This window comes from Pseudochaenichthys georgianus, chromosome 4, assembly GCF_902827115.2.
Source record: "Pseudochaenichthys georgianus chromosome 4, fPseGeo1.2, whole genome shotgun sequence".
Classification (NCBI taxonomy): Eukaryota; Metazoa; Chordata; class Actinopteri; order Perciformes; family Channichthyidae; genus Pseudochaenichthys; species Pseudochaenichthys georgianus.
In genome coordinates this window covers 886,832-911,897 of record NC_047506.1, presented here as the reverse complement: position 1 = coordinate 911,897, position 25,066 = coordinate 886,832, and the positions used below count along the sequence as shown (strand labels likewise).

General features: G+C 44.1%; 1 protein-coding gene across 1 annotated transcript in view; it reads right to left on the bottom strand.

The window, feature by feature from the left end:
- Window positions 1-25,066, bottom strand: part of agbl4 (AGBL carboxypeptidase 4) — a 195,864-nt gene that overhangs the window by 140,521 nt on the left and 30,277 nt on the right. Inside the window, exon 3 of the mRNA XM_034081208.1 lies at window positions 14,501-14,625. Within this exon, the coding sequence (XP_033937099.1) occupies window positions 14,501-14,625 (125 nt within the window). The remainder of the gene's footprint in view (window positions 1-14,500; window positions 14,626-25,066) is intronic.

Here is a 25,066-nt window from a genome sequence, read left to right as displayed (position 1 = left end):
TATAATTACTTGAACTTTAGCAGATAGACTTCCCTTGGTTATACTTCTCTTTACATATTCCCTTTACTCTACTGTCTACCTGACAATACGTTGTTTCTCTCAGCACTCACACAGTAATTTAATAATAATACTTGAACTTTAGCAAATATAAAATACTTTTCTCTTAGTAAGACTTCTTTTTAAATGTCCCGCTTTACTCGATGTAACAATATGTGTTTCTCTCGCGTACTGATTTAAAAATAATACTTGAACTTCAAGGAAATACCTGCAAATGTAATGTTGTTTTCTCTTGGTAACCTGCAGGTCCGCTGCAACTCTGACGACTTTTAAATCCAGGCTGAAGACTTTTCTTTTTGTCGCTGCTTTTAATTGAACTATTCACATCTTAAACTGCACTGTAACTTTTATCCATGTATTTTTTCTTTTAATGTTTAATGTCTTTCATTTTTTGTAAAGCACTTTGAATTGCCTTGCGTTGAAAAGTGCTATATAAATAAACCTGCCCTGCCCTGCCTTGCCCTGCCTTGCCCTGCCCTGCCCTGCCCTGCCCTGCCTTGCCCTGCCTTGCCCTGCCTTGCCCTGCCTTGCCCTGCCTTGCCTTGGTAAACTTTCTTAACATATTCCTCTCTACTCGTCGTAACAATAAGTTGTTTATCTCAGTAACCACACACAGTTTTACAAATGTTGTTATGTAGTAATACAACTTAAACTTTAGCAAATATAATGTTGTTTTCCCTTGGTGAACTTGTATACTTCTCTTTAAATATTCCCTTTATACTCTGCTGTACCAACCTAACAATACGTTGTTTCTCTCAGCAATCGCATAATAATAATACTTGACCTTTAGACAAGGCAAGGCAAGTTTATTTATATAGCACTTTTCAACACAAGGCAATTCAAAGTGCTTTAGCAAATGTAATGTTGTTTTCTTTTGGTAAACTTTCTTAACATATTCCTCTCTACTCGTCGTAACAATAAGTTGTTTCTCTCAGTAACCACACACAGTTTTACAAATGTTAAACAAATATAATGTTGTTTTCTTGGTGAACTTGTATAGTTCTCTTTAAATATTCCCTTTATACTCTACTGTACCTACTTAACAATTTAATTTCATGTCAAACCTTTATTCCCCCAGGTGAATCCCATTGAGATCATTGATCTCTCTTTCAAGGCAGACCTGCTCAAGTAGGCTCCACATGAAACATAAAAACATAAACAGAACAACAAAAAGGACATCTTACAGTAAAGGACATCTTCTCACGGCAAAAAGTGTACTTTAACAAATGTGATATTGTGTAATAGCCAGAGATATAGAAAGAGATAGCGAATGTAAAGGAAAGGCGTTCTCATCAGATGGCGCATATTAGAACAGTAGCTCGTCAGCAGCCTCCCGAACAATAACACAGCAGTCGACAGACATCGCAGCCCATCAGCACACTGTTCAATTACAGCCATCAGCACCCCCCCTCTGGATCTAAACTCTCATCTCGAGCACCAGGAGAACAATCTGCAGAGTAATTAGCCTCCACCAACAGACAGTTACAGAGAGAAGGAGGACGTTTGGCTTGATTAAATTATTAAACCACACAAACAAAACACAAAAGCAGCATCAAAGAGGCGCTGCGGCTCTCCTGCAAAGCTGCTCGCTGTTCCCTAAATACAGAATACAGACAACGTGTTCTCCCAAGCCACTAGTTGGCATAATTAGCTAAACGTGTGGTGTGTGTGTGTGTGTGTGTGAGTGTGAGTGTGAGTGTGAGTGTGAGTGTGAGTGTGAGTGTGAGTGTGAGTGTGAGTGTGAGTGTGAGTGTGTGTGTGTGTGTGTGTGTGTGTGTGTGTGTGTGTGTGTGTGTGTGGTGTGTGTGTGTGTGTGTGTGTGTGTGTGTGTGTGTGTGTGTGTGTGTGTGTGTGTGTGTGTGTGTGTGTGTGTGTGTGTGTGTGTGTGTGCCTTTGTGATTGGACCCATTCCTCCGACATGCTATCTAAAATAACCAAGTGGTTTAACGACAGCACGATGCCAGGGAGCTCCCCCCCCCCCCCCCCCCCCCCACGCCAATGTACACACATCACACGCGTCTACACACATACGCATTAAACAATACTCTAATTACAACATTTATAACTCCCCCTTGCCTCCTGCATCTCTCCAACCCCCAACCCGCAAATCTGCAGAATCTGGAATTGAATTGAGCCCAAGTTGAGGGCTGCGCTGGCATGAAAAGACTATTTGATTAGAACGGCAGTTGTTTCATTTGTGGTGCGGCAGATTGCAGAGCCTCTCTATCCGCTGTGCAATCTGTATTCATTACTCCGTGTAAAAGGATGATCCATGTCCTGACACCGGGCTCATCATTCCATGCAGATGCACAGCCGCGAAGGCCCTCACCACGCCACCCAACCAAGCCTTCCCCTGGAACATCAGCATCCCTTTTCTCCTTCGCCTTCTGCTCACCACCATGTCCTTCGTGCCTGGTTTATTTACACGTGTTCTAAATGCAAGCAGCTCATCTTGGCTTCATAAGCAAAGCTGTGACAAATGGAAACGATTAGATGGCAGGTTAGATACAGACGCATTACAAATATTCAGGTTAAAGAGGCCTTATTATGTTTATTGGGGTTTTTCCTTTAGGTTTTTGTGAACAGTCAGCAAAAGGCTTAAATCACAGGAGTTTCTCTCTCCCACGACCCCCCCGATAGGACTCCTTTGTTTTTATTCCATAACATAATGACATCACTATGTAACACTCAGACTTCTATTGGCTGGCGCTCTAACATATGCACGTGGCTATAGGTGCATCTCACTTCGGTTAAATGGATTCCTTGCGTCCCTCACTTGCGTCGTTTCCCTGCCTCTAGTCCCTCCCTCCAGGGAAGCAAGGAGAGACGCGAGGAAACCACGAGAGGCAGGGACATTAGTTTTAAGAGCAATGGGACGTCCTTTCCTCCGGAGCGTCACGTGAAGCGACGTCCGTTTGTGAGGACGCCGCACAGCTGATCGTCTGACAGCAGCCAGATCAGTGCATGCGCTGCATCGTCCAATCGGTGAGCGATACACAGTAAGGGGGCGGGGCGAGTGTCTGAGGATTTCACCGGAGGATGGTCTGGTATTCCTCGATTATCGCTCCTCTCGATCCTCCGGCGGCCACTGGGACGCTACTCAAGATGGCGCAGACAAATCAACTTCCGGTGATACCGAGCCCGAGGAGCGAGGAAATGAAAAATAACCGAAGTGAGACGCACCCTATGGGGGCGGGAGATTTCTGACACATTTCTAAGTGGTTGACCAATCACAATGGATCAGGCCAGCTCACCAATCAGAGCAGACTGGGCTCTGGTTTCAGACAGAGGGGTGAAAAGAGGTGCTGCAACACAGGCAGAAAAATAAAAAGCTTTTTGAACATTAAAGCATGGAGACATGTAGAGACACTACATACTGATATACACCTGAACATCAGCAGGAGAGGACTCTTTAAAGTAGAGACACTACATGCTGATATACACCTGAACATCAGCAGGAGAGGACTCTTTAAAGTAGAGACACTACATACTGATATACACCTTGAACCATCAGCAGGAGAGGACTCTTTAAAGTAGAGACACTACATACTGATATACACCTGAACATCAGCAGGAGAGGACTCTTTAAAGTAGAGACACTACATACTGATATACACCTGAACATCAGCAGGAGAGGACTCTTTAAAGTAGAGACACTACATACTGATATACACCTGAACATCAGCAGGAGAGGACTCTTTAAAGTAGAGACACTACATACTGATATACACCTGAACATGAGCAGGAGAGGACTCTTTAAAGTAGAGACACTACATACTGATATACACCTGAACATCAGCAGGAGAGGACTCTTTAAAGTAGAGACACTACATACTGATATACACCTGAACATGAGCAGGAGAGGACTCTTTAAAGTAGAGACACTACATATTGATATACACCTGAAACATCAGCAGGAGAGGACTCTTTAAAGTAGAGACACGACATACTGATATACACCTGAACATCAGCAGGAGAGGACTCTTTAAAGTAGAGACACTACATACTGATATACACCTGAACATGAGCAGGAGAGGACTCTTTAAAGTAGAGACACTACATACTGATATACACCTGAACATCAGCTGGAGAGGACTCTTTAAAGTAGAGACACTACATACTGATATACACCTGAACATCAGCAGGAGAGGACTCTTTAAAGTAGAGACGCTACATACAGTACTGATATACACCTGAACATCAGCAGGAGAGGACTCTTTAAAGTAGAGACACTACATACTGATATACACCTGAACATCAGCAGGAGAGGACTCTTTAAAGTAGAGACACTACATACTGACCCTGCGCTCTCTCTTCAATGAGAGCAAAGGCCTCCTGGGCTCCTGCCACCACCTGCTACTAAGTCAAAACCATCAAAAGACAAATTGAATGTTAACCTCTAAAGGCATGTGTGCCCTGTATTATAGTGTGTATGATTAAGTGTAATCCCTTCCTGTTTGCAACAAGAATACCAAAAGTTTCCTAACGCTCTCTCGTGCACTTGACTGCTCTTCGCACTCTGCGCCTTGATTCGCGAAATTAGCAACCAGAGTCCACTTTGGCAGAATATCACTCCACCATATTGCTGGGCTCCGAGTGGATGGCCCACTGATGACTGTCTTGATGGGCCCACACACCAATCCCTCTACAGATGTTCCCCTGCCAGCCAAAGTACAAGCTGTTTCCTGACACATCGCACAAAAGCAGAGATCCCAAACGTACACGTTGCCTCGACTGTAAGTCATGCATTTGTGAAAAAAGCGTACTGCAAAGAGACGATTGTTCCAGATCAAAAGGAAAATGTGTTACATCAGGCATGTATATTGTATTTTTAACAAGCCCTGGGACTGTGAGCTAAGAGCTATGCATAAGTCTCTGCTGTTTGAATAAAGTGAATCCAAATGCGAAGTAGAAAGACTGTCTGCTTTGTTTCAAAACATACCCTTAAGCTCTGGGCCTCCTTTTAAAGTGAATCAAGCTAAAAATAAAGCAATGAATTTTGATAAGGAACCTTGCGTCGGCGGAGATAACCCAGGGAAAACTCATTTTTCTATCAGGAAGACAATTTGAAAATGCATTCTGTTCTGCTGTCATATCCTTTTGTCCATGTCATTATGAAGTGATCTGGGGAGCATCAGCCCTGACAATAAGGAAGGATGCCTTCGTTCGCTTTAACAGAACAGGGTCACTTACGATACCCTACGCTCCCTGACACAGCCGTCTGATGCCTTTCAAAACCTCACATGTCTTTCCACAAGTTCCTTCTGGGGTTTGAAAGGAGGATCCTAAACTTTGTGGGCCTGTGTAGTGTTTGTGAAGTGAAATAATCCCTTTGGCAGAGCGACACAGAAGCCAATGTCTCTTCTTTGGAGCCTGTAGAGAGGGGCAGCTTAAGAAATTGAACTTCTGAAGAAGACGAAGAAGAAGACCAGAAGCAGAGGGTATATGCCTATCTACCTTGTGCCATATGGTGCAGAAGCAGACGGGGGGAAAAGGCAAATGCATACTCATTAAGGCAGACAGGGCAAGGACACAAGTAGACCTGTTGATAAGCATGTGGATTTGTATTTTGTGAATGTTGTTGACAGTAGAGCTATATATCCAGCACCCTCCCACCGGCAGCCCCACCCATGGAAGTATAAAGAGAACTGGATACAGGTCCCCTTTCGTTCCTATGACAGTTGCTTAGGGCAACACATCCTCACTCCCAGGTCGGCCTATGTTGACGTTATATCAAGGTCCCCTGTGTCGGCTTTTTCCAACGCAAGGGGGGCGGCCCTTCCCGTACATGTTCAACTTTCCGGGATGTCCATAGGCTTCTATATAGCTATGACTATTATCATTATTATAAGCCAATAAATAAGACAATAAATGGCAAAGATATGTAGAAAATAAACGTATTTAAGATACGTTCATAACGAACGTAACGTGGGAGAAAATACGTTTCTATCTAAACGTAATTGAGAATGCAGTTTAGTTCTGTGGGAACGTCATTTTTAGGAGACAGGGTAGCATTCGCTCGCGATCTCAAGTCGTCTACAACCGTGATTCTCAAATGGGGGTACGCGGACCCCTAGGGGTACGTTGGGGTACTGCAGGGGGTACGTGAGGTTAAAAAATAAATAAAAAGGTTAATTAAAAAAATACCATACGTGATTACAAAAATAATAATCTCTACAATAAGATAAATAGAAAACACAATTGTACATATAAACATATATATATAAACATGTTACATTTCTGTATTGTATTTATAGTTTTTAATCATATATAATTTTGTTCATTGGTTTGTTAAACATATATTAATTCAATTGAAAAACTCTTTTTCATGCATAAAGATGAAAATATCCTTGGTGTGTTGTAATTCATGCATTAAGGAGTTAATAAATCAAACACTGATGGAACATCACTATATTGTAATGATTTATTTAGGCTACTTCTGTCAAAAGTGTCCGGGGTCGGTCAGGGGGTACTTGGCTGAGAAAATGTTTCAAAGGGGGTACATTACTGAAAACAGTTTGAGACGTTTAGGGAGCTATATAGAAGCCTATGGACGTCCCGGAAAGTTGAAAATGTACGCTAAGGGCCGCCCCTTTGCGTTGGAAAAAGCTGACACAGGGGACCTTGACATAACGTCGACATAGGCCGACCTGGGAGTGAGGATGTGTTGCTTAGGGGTGCATGAAGCCAAGGAAAATACCGGGACCTTCCCTAGTTATTCCCTGCTTCTTCTCTGGGTTTTCTCTGGGTCTTTCCTGGAACCTCCCTCGATCTTTCCTGGAACCTCCCTCGATCTTTCCTGGAACCTCCCTCGATCTTTCCTTGAACCTCCCTCGATCTTTCCTGGAACCTCCCTCGATCTTTCCTGGAACCTCCCTAGATCTTTCCTGGAACCTCCCGCGATCTTTCTTGGAACCTCCCTCGATCTTTCCTTGAACCTCCCTAGATCTTTCCTGGAACCTCCCTAGATCTTTCCTGGAACCTCCCTAGATCTTTCCTGGAACCTCCCTAGATCTTTCCTTGACATTCCCTGGATCTTTTCTGGAACCTCCCTAGATCTTTCCTTGACATTCCCTGGATCTTTTCTGGAACCTCTATAGATCTTTCCTGGAACCTCCCTAGATCTTTCCTGGAACCTCCCTAGATCTTTCCTGGAACCTCCCTAGATCTTTCCTGGAACCTCCCTCGATCTTTCCTGGAACCTCCCTCGATCTTTCCTTGACATTCCCTGGATCTTCTTTGGATCTTCCCTGGATCTTTGCTGGATCTTTTCTAGATACTTTCTGGATCTTTCCTTTGATCTCTCCTAGATATCCCCTGGATCTTTAGTATCCATGGGGCCCAAAGAACATGTGCACTTGCGTTTTTTCTTACACCAAGCCACTAATCCGCTCCATCAATGTTGTCCATTTTCGGCTCATGCTAATCAGGAAAATACCTCGGATAACTGGACTCGACCATACCGCATTAAGCTCGAATGATTTAAATCTAGATCCACTCAAGAGTTCGTCCTAGCAGCTCGATAGGGGTATAAAGAATCCACTGATTTACAGATGTCTCGTTCCAAGCGTAAGTCAACGGGAACCAGCTATTGTTATGCCCAAATGACATCACTGACACGAGAATGTAATACCACCTTTTAGCCACTTGGAGAACATTTTATTTAAAGCCTGACGCACTTCCTTGGGGCTTCCAGAAACTGCCACCAATCAGCTGCCTGCACTGCACACTCGTGGTCATGCTATGCCAGCAATGATTAGCTTATGTTCATCCAATAATGTCTGCCAGAGAGCTGCCTGTCCTCTTCTGCCTCTGTCACTGCTGAAGGAAATTACAACACAGACGTGACAGTGAAAAGATGCGAGGGACACAGAGGAATCGAGGGATGGAACAGAGGTGAACTAGACGCGGATATACAGTATAACCAGATTGGGAAGAACGCCAGAACATTGTCCAGAGCTGATGAAGCAGTGAGTTCAGATAAGAAGCCCTATTATGGAGGCTGGCATTGATGTTACACACCGCGACCAGCAGCTGACTTCCCAGAACTTACGCCAACGTGCTCTATTTAGGATGGGAGGGAAATGTATTGCTTACATTAAGAAGTCATTTCTCGTAAATACCTCCTCCTCTCCCCTCTCTTCCTGCTTGTCTCCTCTGGATGGAAAAAACAAATCAATGTGCATCACATCCATTACCCCACCCGTGCACTGCTGTCTCCCTATCTCTCTGTCTTTCTCTCATTCACTCATTGTTCCTTTTTTGTCTGCTTAAGCACAAGACGTCGGCATAGTAATGAGGTATCTTTCAAACTGATAAGTAAATTACACATTTAGAAAGTGTCGAGGATGTGAGAAGGCCTTTTAAAAACTCAATTAGGCATTATGACATGTGATATCTGATAGAATTCATTTATATAACTGCCTCGCAGTGGTTGAGTAAAAGTTGATTATCGTCATCAAGACACGATCCATAATGGCTCTGTGATAGCTTGAACATCCTTTAATTTAATGTTTAACTTTATGTGCCATCCAACTTTTCCCCCTCGACAAATTGCGTAACATAATTGAAGACGGATTTCAAAGAGGTGAGCGAGTCTGAAACGGTGACGTGATGACAGTTAGGGATTCTAGGTAACACGTGGCCTATTCTGCCTCTTTCCTGATTATGGAGAGTAACCGCCGTGCACTGTGCTTACCCTGGACAAGTGAGGCTTACAAATCACCCCTGCAGCATGTGGAAGAGCTGGAGGAGTTGAAGGCACTGGGTGCAAGGTTTTATTGCCTGTCTTCTATGAATGGCTCCCTGAAGGCTCCTATGATAATAGCTCACAGCCGTGCCCTTCACGGAGCCTGACATCAAGCACACCCTACAGCAGAATGGAACGGCATATCAACTTACCCAATGGGGTGTCATATCAACTCATCCTCTGGTTTCTGGTCATAACATCGGCAGAAGTTGAAATGAAGTAGAAGAAGCTGTCAGGTTCAAATTCACTCGGTTTGGACATCCGGCGAAAACTTTTTTAATGGTCCCCTGTTATTTCATTCAGAATGTGAGATGGGAGAACATTTCTCCTGGCCATTACTCTAAGATACACTGTGTAGCACCAAGTGTGCGTTAGTATTTGGATGATGACTAAGTAGGCAAAGGGGTATACTTGTAACTAAAATAGATAATGCATGTATGGTTATAGAAGGCAAGACAAGCAGTCAAGTCGATAAAAAAGGGAGTACAACACACAAAGAAGAACAAGAAATGCTCTAGAAATGATCAGAAAAGACACTTGATACTGTAGGTGGTACTCAAATGGGTAATATATACATTGGTCTTTTGTCAATCACAGACACAGTATGATAACTTGCCACACAGGAGGCTCTGTGAGGCTGTATGTGAGCACACCTGTGGAGAATGGGACGCTAACATGCATATTTTGTTTACCGTTTTTGTGAAAAATGTTGCTTATTGACAGTTAACACAAAGTGTGACTTAGGCTGGTAGGAATGTCATATTCTCTCTAAAAGTGCAATGGGAGCCAGAGCCTTTTCTTATCAAGCTCCACTTTTGTGGAATCAGCTTCCAGTTTGTGTTCGGGCGGCAGACACCCTATCCGTTTTTAAGAGCGCGCTTAAGACCTTCCTTTTTGATAAAGCTTATAGTTAGGGCTGATTAGATTCAGCCCCTAGTTTTGCTGATAGTTTGTCGGGGGACATCTTGCTTCTTCCTTCTCTCTGTCTGTACCCGTGTCCTCTCATGTTCCCATTAACCCAGCTTCCCCACACGTCTTTCTTTTTGGCGTATATATACGCCGGGATCCGGAGTCATGGATGATCCTGCGGTCCTGTGTCCTGCATCACGAGCCCTGGATCTTGAGTCGTGGCTGTGGTCCTGGATCATCGGTCCTGGATGGATATCCTCGTGGATTCATCTTCCTATTACACACATGCATTTCCAAACATTTGGTCTACCTATTTTGCAAATGTATTATCTTTTCAATTTACACACAGCATCTATTGCACGTCTGTCCGTCCTGGGAGAGGGATCCCTCCTCTGCTGCTCTCCCCGAGGTTTCTCCATGTCCCCTTTAAACTGTGGGGTTTCTCTGGAAGTGTTTCCTTGTACGATGTGAGGGTCTAAGGACAGAGGGACTAAGGACAGAGGGTCTGAGGACAGAGGGTCTGAGGACAGAGGGTCTAAGGACAGAGGGTGTAAGGACAGAGGGTCTAAGGACAGAGGGTCTAATGACAGAGGGTGTCGTATTGTCATACTGATATTCTGTACAAACTGTGAAGACCACTGAGACAAATGTAACATTGTGATATTGGGCTATAAATAAACATTGATTGATTGATTGATTGATTGATTGATTGATTGATTGATTGATTGATTGATTGATTGATTGATTGATTGATTGATTGATTGATTGATTGATTGATTGATTGATTAATATTTAACCAATAAAGTATAACAGGTATTTGGTCAAAAACAACACAAATAAGTTGTTGTATGATGACGGGAATTCAGAACAATTGGACAATTTATTTCTGGACTGGAAAATTCATGACAACGCTGCCTTAAGTGGGATAAACAGTTCTGAACTACAGTAGACCCTCTAAGGACAGAGGGTCTAAGGATAGAGGGTCTAAGGACAGAGGGTCTAAGGATAGAGGGTCTAAGGACAGAGGGTCTAAGGATAGAGGGTCTAAGGACAGGGGGTCTAAGGACAGAGGGTCTGAGGACAGAGGGTCTAATGACAGAGGGTCTGAGGACAGAGGGTCTAAGGACAGAGGGTCTAAGGATAGAGGGTCTAAGGACAGAGGGTCTAAGGACAGAGGGTCTGAGGACAGAGGGTCTAAGGACAGAGGGTCTAAGGATAGAGGGTCTAAGGACAGGGGGTCTAAGGACAGAGGGTCTGAGGACAGAGGGTCTGAGGACAGAGGGTCTAAGGACAGAGGTTCTAAGGACAGAGGGTCTAAGGACAGAGGGTCTAAGGACAGAGGGTCTGAGGACAGAGGGTCTGAGGACAGAGGGTCTAAGGACAGAGGGTCTGAGGACAGAGGTTCTAAGGACAGAGGGTCTAAGGACAGAGGGTCTGAGGACAGAGGGTCTGAGGACAGAGGGTCTGAGGACAGAGGATCTAAGGACATAGGGTCTGAGGACAGAGGGTCTGAGGACAGAGGATCTAAGGACAGAGGGTCTAAGGACAGAGGGTCTGAGGACAGAGGGTCTAAGGACAGAGGATCTAAGGACATAGGGTCTGAGGACAGAGGGTCTACGGACAGAAGGTCTGAGGACAGAGGGTCTGAGGACAGAGGGTCTAAGGACAGAGGGTCTAAGGACAGAGGGTCTGAGGACAGAGGGTCTGAGGACAGAGGGTCTGAGGACAGAGGGTCTAAGGACAGAGGGTCTAAGGACAGAGGGTCTGAGGACAGAGGGTCTGAGGACAGAGGGTCTGAGGACAGAGGGTCTGAGGACAGAGGGTCTGAGGACAGAGGGTGTCGTATTTCTCATGCTGATATTCTGAACAATCTGTGCTGTTGTATTTGCTGTAAAGTGACTCTACTGTAGGCTATTTTTATTTTATGTACAGCACTTTGGCTCGACCAAAAATCTTAATTTATCTTAATTTATAAATGTGCTATATAAATAAAACTTGATTTGATTTAGATGCTGATTAAATGCTCTGAACAACAACAAAAAACATTTGAGCATGTTCCTCTCAGATTATACCTTAAGACTCAAAGCATATTGTAGCTGAAAGAACGACTTCCCAAATAGAGTCATGGGAACATCCAAAGGGCAATTGAAATTAGATTTGGTGGCTACTTTAGGTAAGTTATCATATCAAGAAGGAGATGTAGTGAAACAGACTTTTCATGTAGTATGTCTCCATGAGAACCAGTGAAGACTCGAGAGACCCGAAGGAACACACAGTGCCAAGCTCCCGTTCGTTGCAAACCAGCGCTCCCAGAATTGGTCTGAGTCTTTGAGGTAAGTGAGTGGTTTGAAAAACACACAAAAAAGAAAGGACATACAAAAAAAGAGACATTCATCCATCCAGCCATCCATCATAACCGGTGCTACGGTGAAGCCAATTCCCACAAAGCTGCTAAGCTGATTGAGGCAGACCAAATCTGTTTCACCAGCTTACATTCCTTCAAAATGGCCATCTCACTTCCAATATCACGGGCTTTTACTGTTCCCCATTCCCCTGGCTCAGGCTGAGAGTTAGCAAGGCTTAGCTGGATGAAACACTCCAGCAGCCCAGCTCTCCCCTGGAACCCACTGATATCTCTATAGCACAGCCTCGTCCCACATAGCTACACTTAGCTGCTTTATTTACTCACGTTCTTATTTTGTGTCTCTTTAATTTCGCTTCCTCCATCAAATCATAGCAGTATTACAATCATTAGGGTGTAGACCAACGATTTATGAATTCTGACGTTTCCAGGCACACTATAATCACAGCGTCAGTATATACACACACACACACACACACACACAAAATGCACAGGCAGCACTTAACCACAACACCTTCGACTGGAGTAGATTAAATTCACACAAGGCCTCTTTGAAGAAGGAAATTGGACAGATAAGAAACAGGGTTCTATAAAAGAGGGGCCTATGGATGGAGAGCAATGGAAATGTTTGTTCACATGTAAGCTTAGCATGTGCCGTGTACATAGTGTGGACATTTATCAATCTTCTGTGTCATATTCCCCGATCGCTTTCTCTCCACCTCGCTCCCACACTTTCTCTGTCATCTTGCCACAGCGGCACATATCCTGTTGGCCGGGCAGCAGACTGCATGCTGGTCTATCTGGCCCTGGGATCGATCAGGCTCCAAGCCGAGGCCTCCCATTCATCTCAGAGCCATAAAATGTGATTAGTGCTGACTACAGCACTGCAGGGAGATGGGCTGATAGGCCTGATAGCCTCAGATAGGCTGGGCCGGACACTACAGGAAGACGGCAGCAACAGCACGCTCTATTCATCCACGCCTTTTTCTCGCTCTCATTTCGTCAATATGTTTACCCTTTTATATCCTACTCCCTCTCAACTTTATCTCTCCTTTTTGGTTTGCCTCGTATCTAATCCTGACAAGCCTGTACGCGCACATGTTACACGGCAGCAGTCGCCCAAGATTGTCAATTTTACCTTCTTCTTATCCTGCTAAGTTTTCAAGGAGAAGAGAACAAGCCTCCACCCCCCCCGAAGCCACACTCACTGTACCCACATGCAGTGTATCTCTGTGGCATGTGACCACCTCTGTCAGCCAATCACAGAGCTCAGAGCTCGCTAGTGGCAGAGTCAAGCTCGAAGGCTGTGACGAGAAAAGAGGAAGGAAATAGATGACTGCCTCAATTCTGAGGACGAACAACTTTTGGGGTGTTTTGGGCACAACATGGAATGCATTGAAATGTGTTCAAGGATCTGCACGAGTTGTATAGGTAAGACATGGACTGTATAATATCGAATCATAAACATCTTCTGCTGACTGTAGACATCCAGTAGATGATCCAGAATATTATTTCAGAACGGAAACACAACCTGGTGTCTGATAAGGATCTTTAAATATATAAATTACTATGATAACTAATTATCTTTTGGGTACGAACCAAAAAAAGGCCCTTTCAAAGCCTTGATTAGATTAGAGATTGTTATAGCTCCTTCGCGTCGAAAGGAGCCAGTTGAGGTGGTTCGGGCACCTAGCTAGGATGCCACCTGGGCGCCTCCCTAGGCAGGTGTTCCAGGCACGTCCAGCTGGGAAGAGACCAAGGGGTAGACCTAGGACCAGGTGGAGGGATTATATCTCTTCGCTGGCCTGGGAGCGCCTTGGGACCCCCCAGTCAGAGCTGGTGGATGAGGGTACCCCCGCGACCCGACCACGGATAGGCGGGAGAAGATGGATGGAAGGATGGATTGTTATAGTTGTCACGAGAAAATGCCGCATCTCATGCTACGTTCATGGTACTGCCTTTTAAAGCGAGGCTTTTCTCTCATTAATACTGAAGCTATAGCTTATATCTTTATCAAAGTGGATCCAACTAAATCTTGGCTTTATATAAGTAACAACATACCGTATACCAACAATGCAGAGTATGACACTAGTGAAAGAGAGGTCTCAAAGCATGTCATCGTAACATTGTCTACATTACAATGCTTCTCATCGAGAGGTGAAGTGTAGAAGATAAGTTGGATGTGTTTCTTCATTAAAACAATCTCTGCACCACTGGCTTTAGTCATAGCCCGCCCTTAAGAGAAAGGCCCACCCATTGCAGAACGACAGGGCTTACAGGTGTTCCCACTAACAAGACATTTCCACAGCACGAGTGTGGAGAAACGGAGCACTCGGTAGCTTCGGTTTGAATGTGCTTATTATGGAATAAAATATGAAAGTGGGAGAGAAGCTTTAGGGATTGTTAGTATCGGATGGGCTGACCTGTGTCTCGCGGACGTTCTCCACGGTGAAGTTGAACCACACTCTGAAGCGGGGGTTGCAGGTGTCGGGTCGGATGAAGAGGTCAAACTCAAACTCACTGATGTAGTCAACACGGCCGAGGTTCCCTGCGGAGACAGAGAAACACAGTTAGGAACACTGGGTCAATGGAGTCGCTACTCCTTCACGTATGTTGTTCCCGTACTGGGAAAGAGGATTCATGTTCAAAAGCTCTTTGTTTTTCTCATACTGCCTGTACCTCTTTTCACCCTCTGTCTGAAACCAGTCTGCTCTGATTGGTTAGCTGGCCGGCTTTGTTGTGATTGGTCAACTGCTTAGAGATGTCCCGCCCCTTAGCCTATCACGTACAATGTGTTGGAGCGCTAGCCAATAGAAGGGAAAGTGTAACGCAGTGATGTCACTATGACGTTTCAGGCAGGGGGGGGGGGGGGGGGGGGGGAGACATAAAAATGGGGGGAGACATAAAAAGACATATATAGATATTTAATATATATAAAATAATGTATTACATTATTGCCTCTGCATTGGATTATTATCGGATAGGGTAATAACTTCATAATTAACTACATGTGAAAGCAGAAGATAGGGCAAATAATTGGAAGTCTCTTCAGTGAGAATGTCACAAAATGATTTAAAAAGAAAAGAACATTCTGGAGAAAAAGACATTTTGAGAAAGAAGGCATATTTGAGATGCATTGTGGGACATGTAGTTTATGGGCAACGTGCTTCTGTAAATCGGCATGTAACCGTATAATAAACATATTATATTCTTTGCAAGCTCTTGTGGGGCCGCAGAAAATGAAGTCGCGGGCCGGATTTGGCCCCCGGGCCTTGAGTTTGAGACCCCTGATTTACATGCACTACGATCTGTATAACACATTGCAGGGAAAGTAAAACATAAAAGGGCATCTGTAAAAAATATCACAAACATTGGGCACAAGAGAATATGACGCTTCGACACCACGCAGACAATATATTACACAACATATGTTTTGGCTGATCATGAACAAGACTTACAATAACAGCAATCAACCATAACGTCTCAGGGCTTCTTAATATTTAACAACCTATTAATAAAAAAAAAAACTTAGACCTAAACTGGGCTTTTTCTTTCGTTTAAAGAAATGTGTCCCGTCTGAAGCAGGAAGAGAAGTGTGCAGAGTTCCTTTCTGTCTGTCTTTCTATCACCATGGCGATGTGATCTATATGCATGCTTCTTCCTCCCTGCTTAAAAAGCTGGACTCTGCGTACCACACTGCTCTACGCTTTGTAACGGGTGCAGGCTCTCGCACCCACCACTGCACTCTGCATCAGTCCTCAGGACGGTCCTCTCTGCACCAAAGAAGACAATCACACATGTTGATGTTTATCCTTAAGTCATTGCTAGGTAAGCTGCCCTTATATATCTCCAGACTTCTGTCCTTTTATACTTGCTTTTTTAATACCAGACGAGCAGCCAATGGGATGCTTTTAAATGTTCCTTTGATGCAGTCAGAGCTCGGTAAAGCTGCATTCTCCCACTATGCTCCCTTTCTATGGAATACGCTGCAAGTAAAACTTTGTCTCGAGGCGCTTCCTACTGTAAATGCTTTTAAAGGTATGCTACGATTAGCCCTTCATGAAACAAGTAACTGTGTACCTGATGCTATTGCTGATGTGAGTATGCTTCTTGCCACGGCACAAATGGCCTTCTGGATTTATATTTGAATTGTATGTTTTTTTTGTTTAATGCCCTTGTTTTATGTTGAAACTTGCTGTGTGCCGTGTTGGTCAGGACTCCCTGGAAGAAGAGATCTTGTATCTCAATGGGACATTCCTGGATAAATAAAAAAAAGAAAAAAAAGTGTCATACTCACTTAACGGTTAGAAACCCAGCTAACTGAAGATATTAACCATTTTTACCGAAACAAAGCACAAGTCTCACAAGAAGCGTCTAAGCACCCTTAGCACAGAACTCAAGGTCAGAATACCATTACTTATCGTAACTACACAAACAAAATATCCGATTGAAGCTGAGATTCCACAGATTCCACAGGTATTGGTATCATCACCGAGCGATCAGAATTCGCAACATCACAATACGTGCTACATACAAAAAATAAAAGTTAGATTTGTATTAAACGTGTTATTAGGCCATGGTTCTCAGCAGGAAACCGATGGACTGTCCACTCCAAGTAGGGAATGAGTCCTTACCCCAAGTGAAGGAGTTCAAGTATCTCGGGGTCTTGTTCTCGAGTGAGGGAACAATGCAGCGTGAGATGGGCCGGAGAACCGGAGCAGCGGGAGCGGTACTGCAGTCGCTTTACCGCACCGTGTGACGAAAAGGGAGCTGAGCCAGAAGGCAAAGCTCTCTGTCTACCGGTTCCTCCCCTCACCTACGGTCATGAAGGATGGGTCACGACCGAAAGAACGAGATCGCGGATACAAGCGGTCGAGATGGGTTTTCTCCGCAGGGTGGCTGGCGTCTCCCTTAGAGATAAGGTGAGAGGTTCGGTCATCAGGGAGGGACTCGGAGTGGAGCCGCTCCTCCTTCACGTCGAAAGGAGCCAGTTGAGGTGGTTCGGGCACCTAGTTAGGATGCCACCTGGGCGCCTCCCTAGGGAGGTGTTCCAGGCACGTCCAGCTGGGAGGAGACCGAGGGGTAGAGCTAGGACCAGGTGGAGGGATTATATCTCTTCGCTGGCCTGGGAGCGCCTTGGGACCCCCCAGTCAGAGCTGGTTGATGAGGGGAAAAGAAAGTTTGGGCCTCTCTGCTGGAACTGCTACCCCCGAGACCCGACCACGGATAGGCGGGAGAAGATGGATGGATGGATGGATGGTGTTATTATTTGTTTTTTGTATTGGCCAAAGTCCAGTCAAGACGGACTCACGTCAACACTAAGTCACACAGAGCAGAGCCTACTTATAGTGTTTCATCTTCATGGTGGTCTTTGCCGGCGTTTAGAGCTTCTGCCCATTTCCCCACGACATGTGCGAGTCTCTTCAAAGCAAAGCCCACAGAGAGCAGCATGTATGGGGAGCAGGAAAACCAACAGCCCATCCATATCTCACACACAATATACCATCCACAGCAAAAAGATCCAGATGATCAGTGGAAGTATAATTAATCCGATGGGAACTATTTCCCTGCTTCCGATCCTCAGAGCTGTCTACACGATGACTGGGAAGTAGATGATTGCATGACAAGAATGCTAAATATAGGCCTTGCATGTATCTCCTGATTCATATGTGGAGCGCACATGAAGGAGACCGCATGCAGGGATTAATGCATGTCAGATTCCAAGAGATGGGGGGGAAACGTGAGCAGAGAGTGCGTTGGCTTTCTTGTCAGAGCTGCAGAGGAAATGTACAAATTGACAGTTTATTTTCTCTTGGCTCTGAGATTAATCCAATGCTTTCAACCAGTCGATTCCAGGCAGCTACGATCCCTGGCAAGCAGGACATCACAAGCCCCTCAAACCTCTGCATCAGGGTACTGTCGACCCCCTGGTGGAAAGTACAACACACACACACACACACACACACACACACACACACACACACACACACACACACACACACACACACACACACACACACACACACACACACACACACACACACACACACACACACACACACACCTGATTATAGACAGATGGGCTAACTACCACACTGTCAAAGGAGATCCCTCTCCTTCTGCCATCAGACAGACCTAATCCACTAGTCAGCTTGTCACACACACACACACACACACACACACACACACACACACACACACACACACACACACACACACACACACACACACACACACACACACACACACACACACACACACCTCTGTGAGCCCATGTGTGGATGACTGACTGTCCACTTGGCCACCTCATGTTTGCACCATAGCCTGTATATATAAAGGTTTGCACCCTGTGTACTTGCCTTTGTGCCACACACACACACACACACACACACACACACACACACACACACACACACACACACACACACACACACACACACACACACACACACACACACACACACACACACACACACACACGCACACACACACACACACACACACACACACACACACACACACACACACACACACACACACACACACACACACACACACACACACACACACACACACTACTTTATATACGACTACAGAAGACTCAAAGAACTCCGAGTCCATACACAAACACATGCCGTATTTCAGTCTTAAATTGCATATTTAAAGCGGTGTGTTTCTAGTTTTATAACACAGCATGCGACAGTAGCACACAAGCAGCGAGAGAGAAATTGCACAACAATAAGCTGATGACTGAGCCGTATTTACATTTGAATCCCATCCACAGCTTCTGCAGCTCGCACTAACGGTGAGTCGCCACTCACCATTAGTCTCATTCCAGCACGCCGGAGCCTGCACACATCTCTCTCTGCACAGCGCGACTCGAGCTAGAGCTTGGTGAAATGTAGAACTGTTGTACTTTGTCTAGTCATTCTTCATAGACTCTGCTAATTCTAATTTCAAAAAGGCATAATGTTGTACAGACATTAAAAGGCGGGCAGTGGGTGTCAGAGGGAGGCGTGAAGGCTATATGTTGATAAGTGACCTTTTTCATGTGGAAATTGCATGTGCTGAGGGAGAATTAACCACGTGTGCCTGTGGGCAGGACTCAGGATACATAAACACTTACATACTACACATACTAGGTTCTACAATAAGAGTGACATCAACTGCGTGAAATACCTTACAAATATTGGTATGGAATATTGATGTGATATGGGATAACGTTCACATGTGGGGCGGTGGTGGCGAAGTCCTTACGCCCCGTCTACACTACAGGCATCGAAAAATGCTTTCAACGCTTCGCCCATTCACTTGAATGGGGTGACGTAGTTGATTTTGAATCTTCGCCGAACTGCATTGTGGGGAGCATGGCATGGCTTTGCAAGCATCACGAGCATCTATCGGCATCGATGCTTGGCATCAGCCAATCAAATCCCGCGTATGCAAATCTGACAGTACAAGGGCTAGCCAATCAAACCGCGTGTACGCTGGGAGAGACTACGCAGGTCATTTAGTCATATTCAAAAAAATGGAGCGGTAGTGAATCACCCGGTGCTGTACGATCAGTCTCTGTTCATCTACCGGGATACAGACCGGAGGAGCCAGGCATGGAGGGAGGTGGCAGAGACAGGGGGTGAAACTAGTAAGTTTTCGCCTGTTTGGGGATTTTATATCCAGTTTACTTCGTTTTAACATCGCTATTGCTTTGTATGCCGGGGGCGGGAGATTCCTGATTGGTTGTTGGTCGCGAGAAATCGCCAAGCCTCAGACACGCCCAGCTTCAAGATTTGTTGATGCCTGTAGTGTAGACGGGCCGTTAGGGAGTTGGCCTGGCAACTGGAAGGTCACCAGTTCAAGTCCCGGCAAGACCAAGTGCTACCGAGGTGTCCCTGAGCAAGGCACCGTTCCCCACGCTGCTCCCCGGGCGCCGTTCAAAATGGCAGCACACTGCTCCAAATGCAGAGAATCAATTTCCCCACGGGGGTTACTAAAGTATATCCAAATCAAAAGAAAATTGGCATCTTAAATAATAAGGTAATATTTTAGCATGGTTTGAAAAACAGATGTCCATTATGTTATCATAGGTGCTAAGAGGAACTGTTGGTGAGTTGGTGATGGATTGGTCACCAATAGCATTACGGTGCTACAGCAAGTACTCGTTAAGAATACACACACGGTTGTGACTTCTCCTGTTGATCACTCTTTATTTTCCTTCTTCCTTTGTATCGGTATCTAATCGGTGTTCGGTATGTTCTGTCGTAACTGTATTGTATGATCTCACGGACTCCATTTGAAATAATGCAAATTAATTAACATTAAGCACTTGAGTCCATCATGTAAGTGTGCCAGATTAAGCCATACATACTTATTTTTAAATCAGCAGCCACTGGCATATTGATGGCATTAGAAGAACACATACATTGATTGATTTATATACTGCATTGTCTTGTTTACGTCTCTTATGCTGCTGGTGTATTGTGTATCTTGTTTTATTATGTGTTTGACCTTGAGAGCCTTGAAAGGCAGCTATATCAAATAAATGAATTATTATTATTATTATAAGCACATAATAATAATAATTAACACATAAGCAGCACATTTTAAAGCACGTATGTCCAAGTAAAAGCCTACATACATGCATAAGCACAGATAAGAGCTGATAGGCACAGACGACTCGAGAGATAATAGTATAGCCTCGTGATGACAGTAGGTTTAATTATCCAGTAACCACTGTGTTACAGATTAAAAAGAGGTGAGAGATGTTCCTTAGCTTTCATCCGTTGGGCCTTGTGTGTTTCGCACGAGTGACGGAGCAGCGGGCTGGCAGGGGCGAGCGTGTTGGCTGCGTGGCAGTGCAATCTCCAGCCATTGAAAGCAGATAAAGCCAAGAGCAGGCGGAGGGCGCGACCAGACCCAGCTGCAGCGAGCGAGCGTGGACAAAGAGAGGAAGGCAGAGCGGCACCTGTTCCACGCGTGTGTCATCCGATCGATCGTGTCTCCTCGCATGCCAACTCCCGGCCATTCACACGGCTGACACTGCCAGACTGTTAGACCCGGCTGATCACTGCCGATCCAAAGGTCAAAGTCTTCATAACGCCGTTCAGCCACTCTGAGGGCGTTTTCATTATTTATAGAGGGGTGTGTGTTTTTAGATGTAGTCGTCTTCAATTTGTCACGATCTGTGTGTGTTGTGTTTTGTCTCGTCTAGACCTGTCTGTGTGTGTTCCCTCCTACCTGTTCCCTTGATTGTGTCCACCTGTTGCCCCTGTGTTCCCTCCTCCCTCCTCACTTGTCTCCTTGATTAGTCTTGTGTTCTGACTTTTGACATTTAGCCTTGATATAAAGGACTGTTCAGTGTCATCTGTGTTCGAGTCCCGCTTGCTTCACTCACCGTAACATCATTCTCACATCATTATATATCGAGCTTCACGAGACAGTCAACTGGAAGCAAAAGGAAAACGCTGCTAATCGATGTTCTCTCGGATTGGTTTGGCAGCAGAGCAATCACACTTTGAGTTGCACTGTATGTCGATAAAAGACATACAAAAGGGATGACGGGTTGTTACAAAGGAAACCAACACCGTGACGATGACGATGTAATCAAATCAGAGACTATTATTACACACATGTTTCTCCGTTAAAGGTCCCCTCGTGTGAAAAGGTGAGATTTCATGACTTTAATGTTCAATCCAAAAAGCCTACTTTCTCAGATACTGTGCCTTTAAAACAAGATGACTTTGGTATGGCTGTGACGTCACAACTACTGTACACCACATGTAGGTAGAAAGTGCTGCTTCGGCTATTACAGTCGTCCCTGGCGGCAGAGATGCTGAGAGCACAGAAAACACAGAAGAAACCCTGACCAATCAGAGCAGAACTGGGCGGGACGAAGGCAGACAGACAGGGGCTCTGTCTGGAGGGAGAACAGACACAGAGGGTGAAAACATGTCCACGCAGAAAGGCAGATATATATATTTTGTAATATGAAAGCGTGAACATGTTCTAGTCACCAAAATATAACCTGGACATTAGCATAATGTCACCTTTGAAGCAAATGTGTATATAATAATATTTCCAGGACTGTATGTTTCATGTTTTTATGTGATTGTATTTACTTGGTTGACTTACAAAATCTGTCCAGGGACTACGAAAAACAGCTTTACAGAAATGTTGATTATTGTGCACTGTCCCTGTAAAATATATGAATACATTAAAAAAGCACTTTTCCAGTCTTTACAATTTTTGTAAGGCGTGTGGCGCAGTGGATAGTGCGTTGGTGTTGAGATCAGGTTCAAACCCCACTGCAGTCAGCATGTCGTTGTGTCCCTTCACCCCAAATTGCTCCAGTGGGGATTGTCCACAGCATTGAGTATGTAAGTCGCTTTGGATAAAAGCGTCTAACAAGTAATGTAAGATTTTATTTGGCAGCCAGTGCTATAGTTGAGGTAGCAATGTTGAAAGGAGGAGACAGAAAGGATTTGAACCCGGGTCCTCAGCACGGGGACCAATCCTCACTACATGCGGCGCCAGCTCCACCAACGTATACACCGAAGCGACTTATATATGTTTTTTTTCTCTTAACGACACATATTTTTTCAGGTGCGACTTGTAGTCCAGAAAATACGGTAGCCTATGTATAATCAGTATTTGTGCTGCAATTCAATAATGTCAAACATGTCACTTCAAAGCTATTCGTTTGTCCATGTTTTGGGAATGTCATGCTTACATATCACTGTAATATGGATCTGTAGAACTTATAGCTATATTACAAGTGCACACATCCATTAGCTTCCCCAAGGTTGATTACTTTGATGGTATTATACAACTGATTGGAAATGTCTTCCGTTTCAATGGTAACATTTACGAGTGCTGCTTGATCCAGACACACGGGGCCTTGCATTTGTGAAGAATGGGTATAGGGCTGAACATCAACATATGAACAGTTGAACTGAAGGTTAACAGCTACACGACAAACTGAAGCACCTTTCATATACAAGTCAGCATTCAGCCATTTACACATTCATACAGAGGCATCCGTACAAGATGCACCTGCTCAGGGAGGCTAACATTCACACACACTGTTGGCCATTAGAGGTACTTTGGGGTTAAGTATCTTGCCCAATGAAACATCAACATGTTGACTGCAGGGGTTGAGGAGTGATCCATCATCTGATTGGTTGATGACCGGCGTCTAACTCCTGAGCTACAGCCACCCCATAGGTCTGCGAATGATTTTGAATGCCTATACGACAACCTATGTATCTCTAATATGGTAGCACTGTCCCCAGAGATGGCAAAAGTACACACATCCTTTACTCAAGTAGAAGTACAGATACTCGTGTTTAAAGATACTCTGGTGAAAGTAGAAGTACTGGCTAAACTTCTTTACTCAAGTCAAAGTAAAGAGGCTTTGAAGTGTACTTCAGTAGAAAGTACCCATAGCTAGCAGCTGCTTTAAAGAGTACCTGACCTCCCTTTATATTAATAGAACAATAATGTCATTGTTAGCTAATGAATGTTTCCATGGTGACCAACGGCAACATGACAACGTTTCCATTGGTCCCTCTTCTTTAGAGAAGACCAGGAAGTGATGGATACACGGATCGTGTTCCAACCAATAGGCACGCAGTGATTCTGAAGAATAATGACCACGCACCAACACACATTCAGACTAAAGGAACCAGCTGTTTGGAAATGAGAGAAGTAGAAAGTACAGGTATTTGAGTTCAACATGTAAGAAGTAGAAAGTACAGGTATTTGAGTTCAACATGTGAGAAGTAGAAAGTACAGGTATTTGAGTTCAACATGTGAGAAGTAGAAAGTACAGGTATTTGAGTTCAACATGTAAGAAGTAGAAAGTTCAGGTATTTGAGTTCAACATGTGAGAAGTAGAAAGTACAGGTATTTGGGTTCAACATGTAAGAAGTAGAAAGTTCAGGTATTTGAGTTCAACATGTGAGAAGTAGAAAGTACAGGTATTTGAGTTCAACATGTGAGAAGTAGAAAGTACAGGTATTTGAGTTCAACATGTAAGAAGTAGAAAGTTCAGGTATTTGAGTTCAACAAGTAAGAAGTAGAAAGTACAGGTATTTGTGTTCAACATGTGAGAAGTAGAAAGTACAGGTATTTGTGTTCAACATGTAAGAAGTAGAAAGTACAGGTATTTGAGTTCAACATGAGAGAAGTAGAAAGTACAGGTATTTGAGTTCAACATGTGAGAAGTAGAAAGTACAGGTATTTGAGTTCAACATGTGAGAAGTAGAAAGTACAGGTATTTGAGTTCAACATGTAAGAAGTAGAAAGTACAGGTATTTGTGTTCAACATGTAAGAAGTAGAAAGTACAGGTATTTGTGTTCAACATGTAAGAAGTAGAAAGTACAGGTATTCGTGTTCAACATGTAAGAAGTAGAAAGTACAGGTATTTGTGTTCAACATGTGAGAAGTAGAAAGTACAGGTATTTGTGTTCAACATGTAAGAAGTAGAAAGTACAGGTATTTGAGTTCAACATGAGAGAAGTAGAAAGTACAGGTATTTGAGTTCAACATGTAAGAAGTAGAAAGTACAGGTATTTGGGTTCAACATGTAAGAAGTAGAAAGTACAGGTATTTGTGTTCAACATGTAAGAAGTAGAAAGTACAGGTATTTGAGTTCAACATGTAGAAGTAGAAAGTACAGTTATTTGAGGTCAACATGTGAGAAGTAGAAAGTACAGGTATTTGAGTTCAACATGTAAGAAGTAGAAAGTACAGGTATTTGTGTTCAACATGTAAGAAGTAGAAAGTACAGGTATTTGAGTTCAACATGTAAGAAGTAGAAAGTACAGGTATTTGAGTTCAACATGTAAGAAGTAGAAAGTACAGGTATTTGTGTTCAACATGTAAGAAGTAGAAAGTACAGGTATTTGAGTTCAACAATAACTGCGGTCTGGCTCTCCCAGCATACACGCGGTTTGATTGGCTACTGCTGTACTGTCAGATTTACATACGA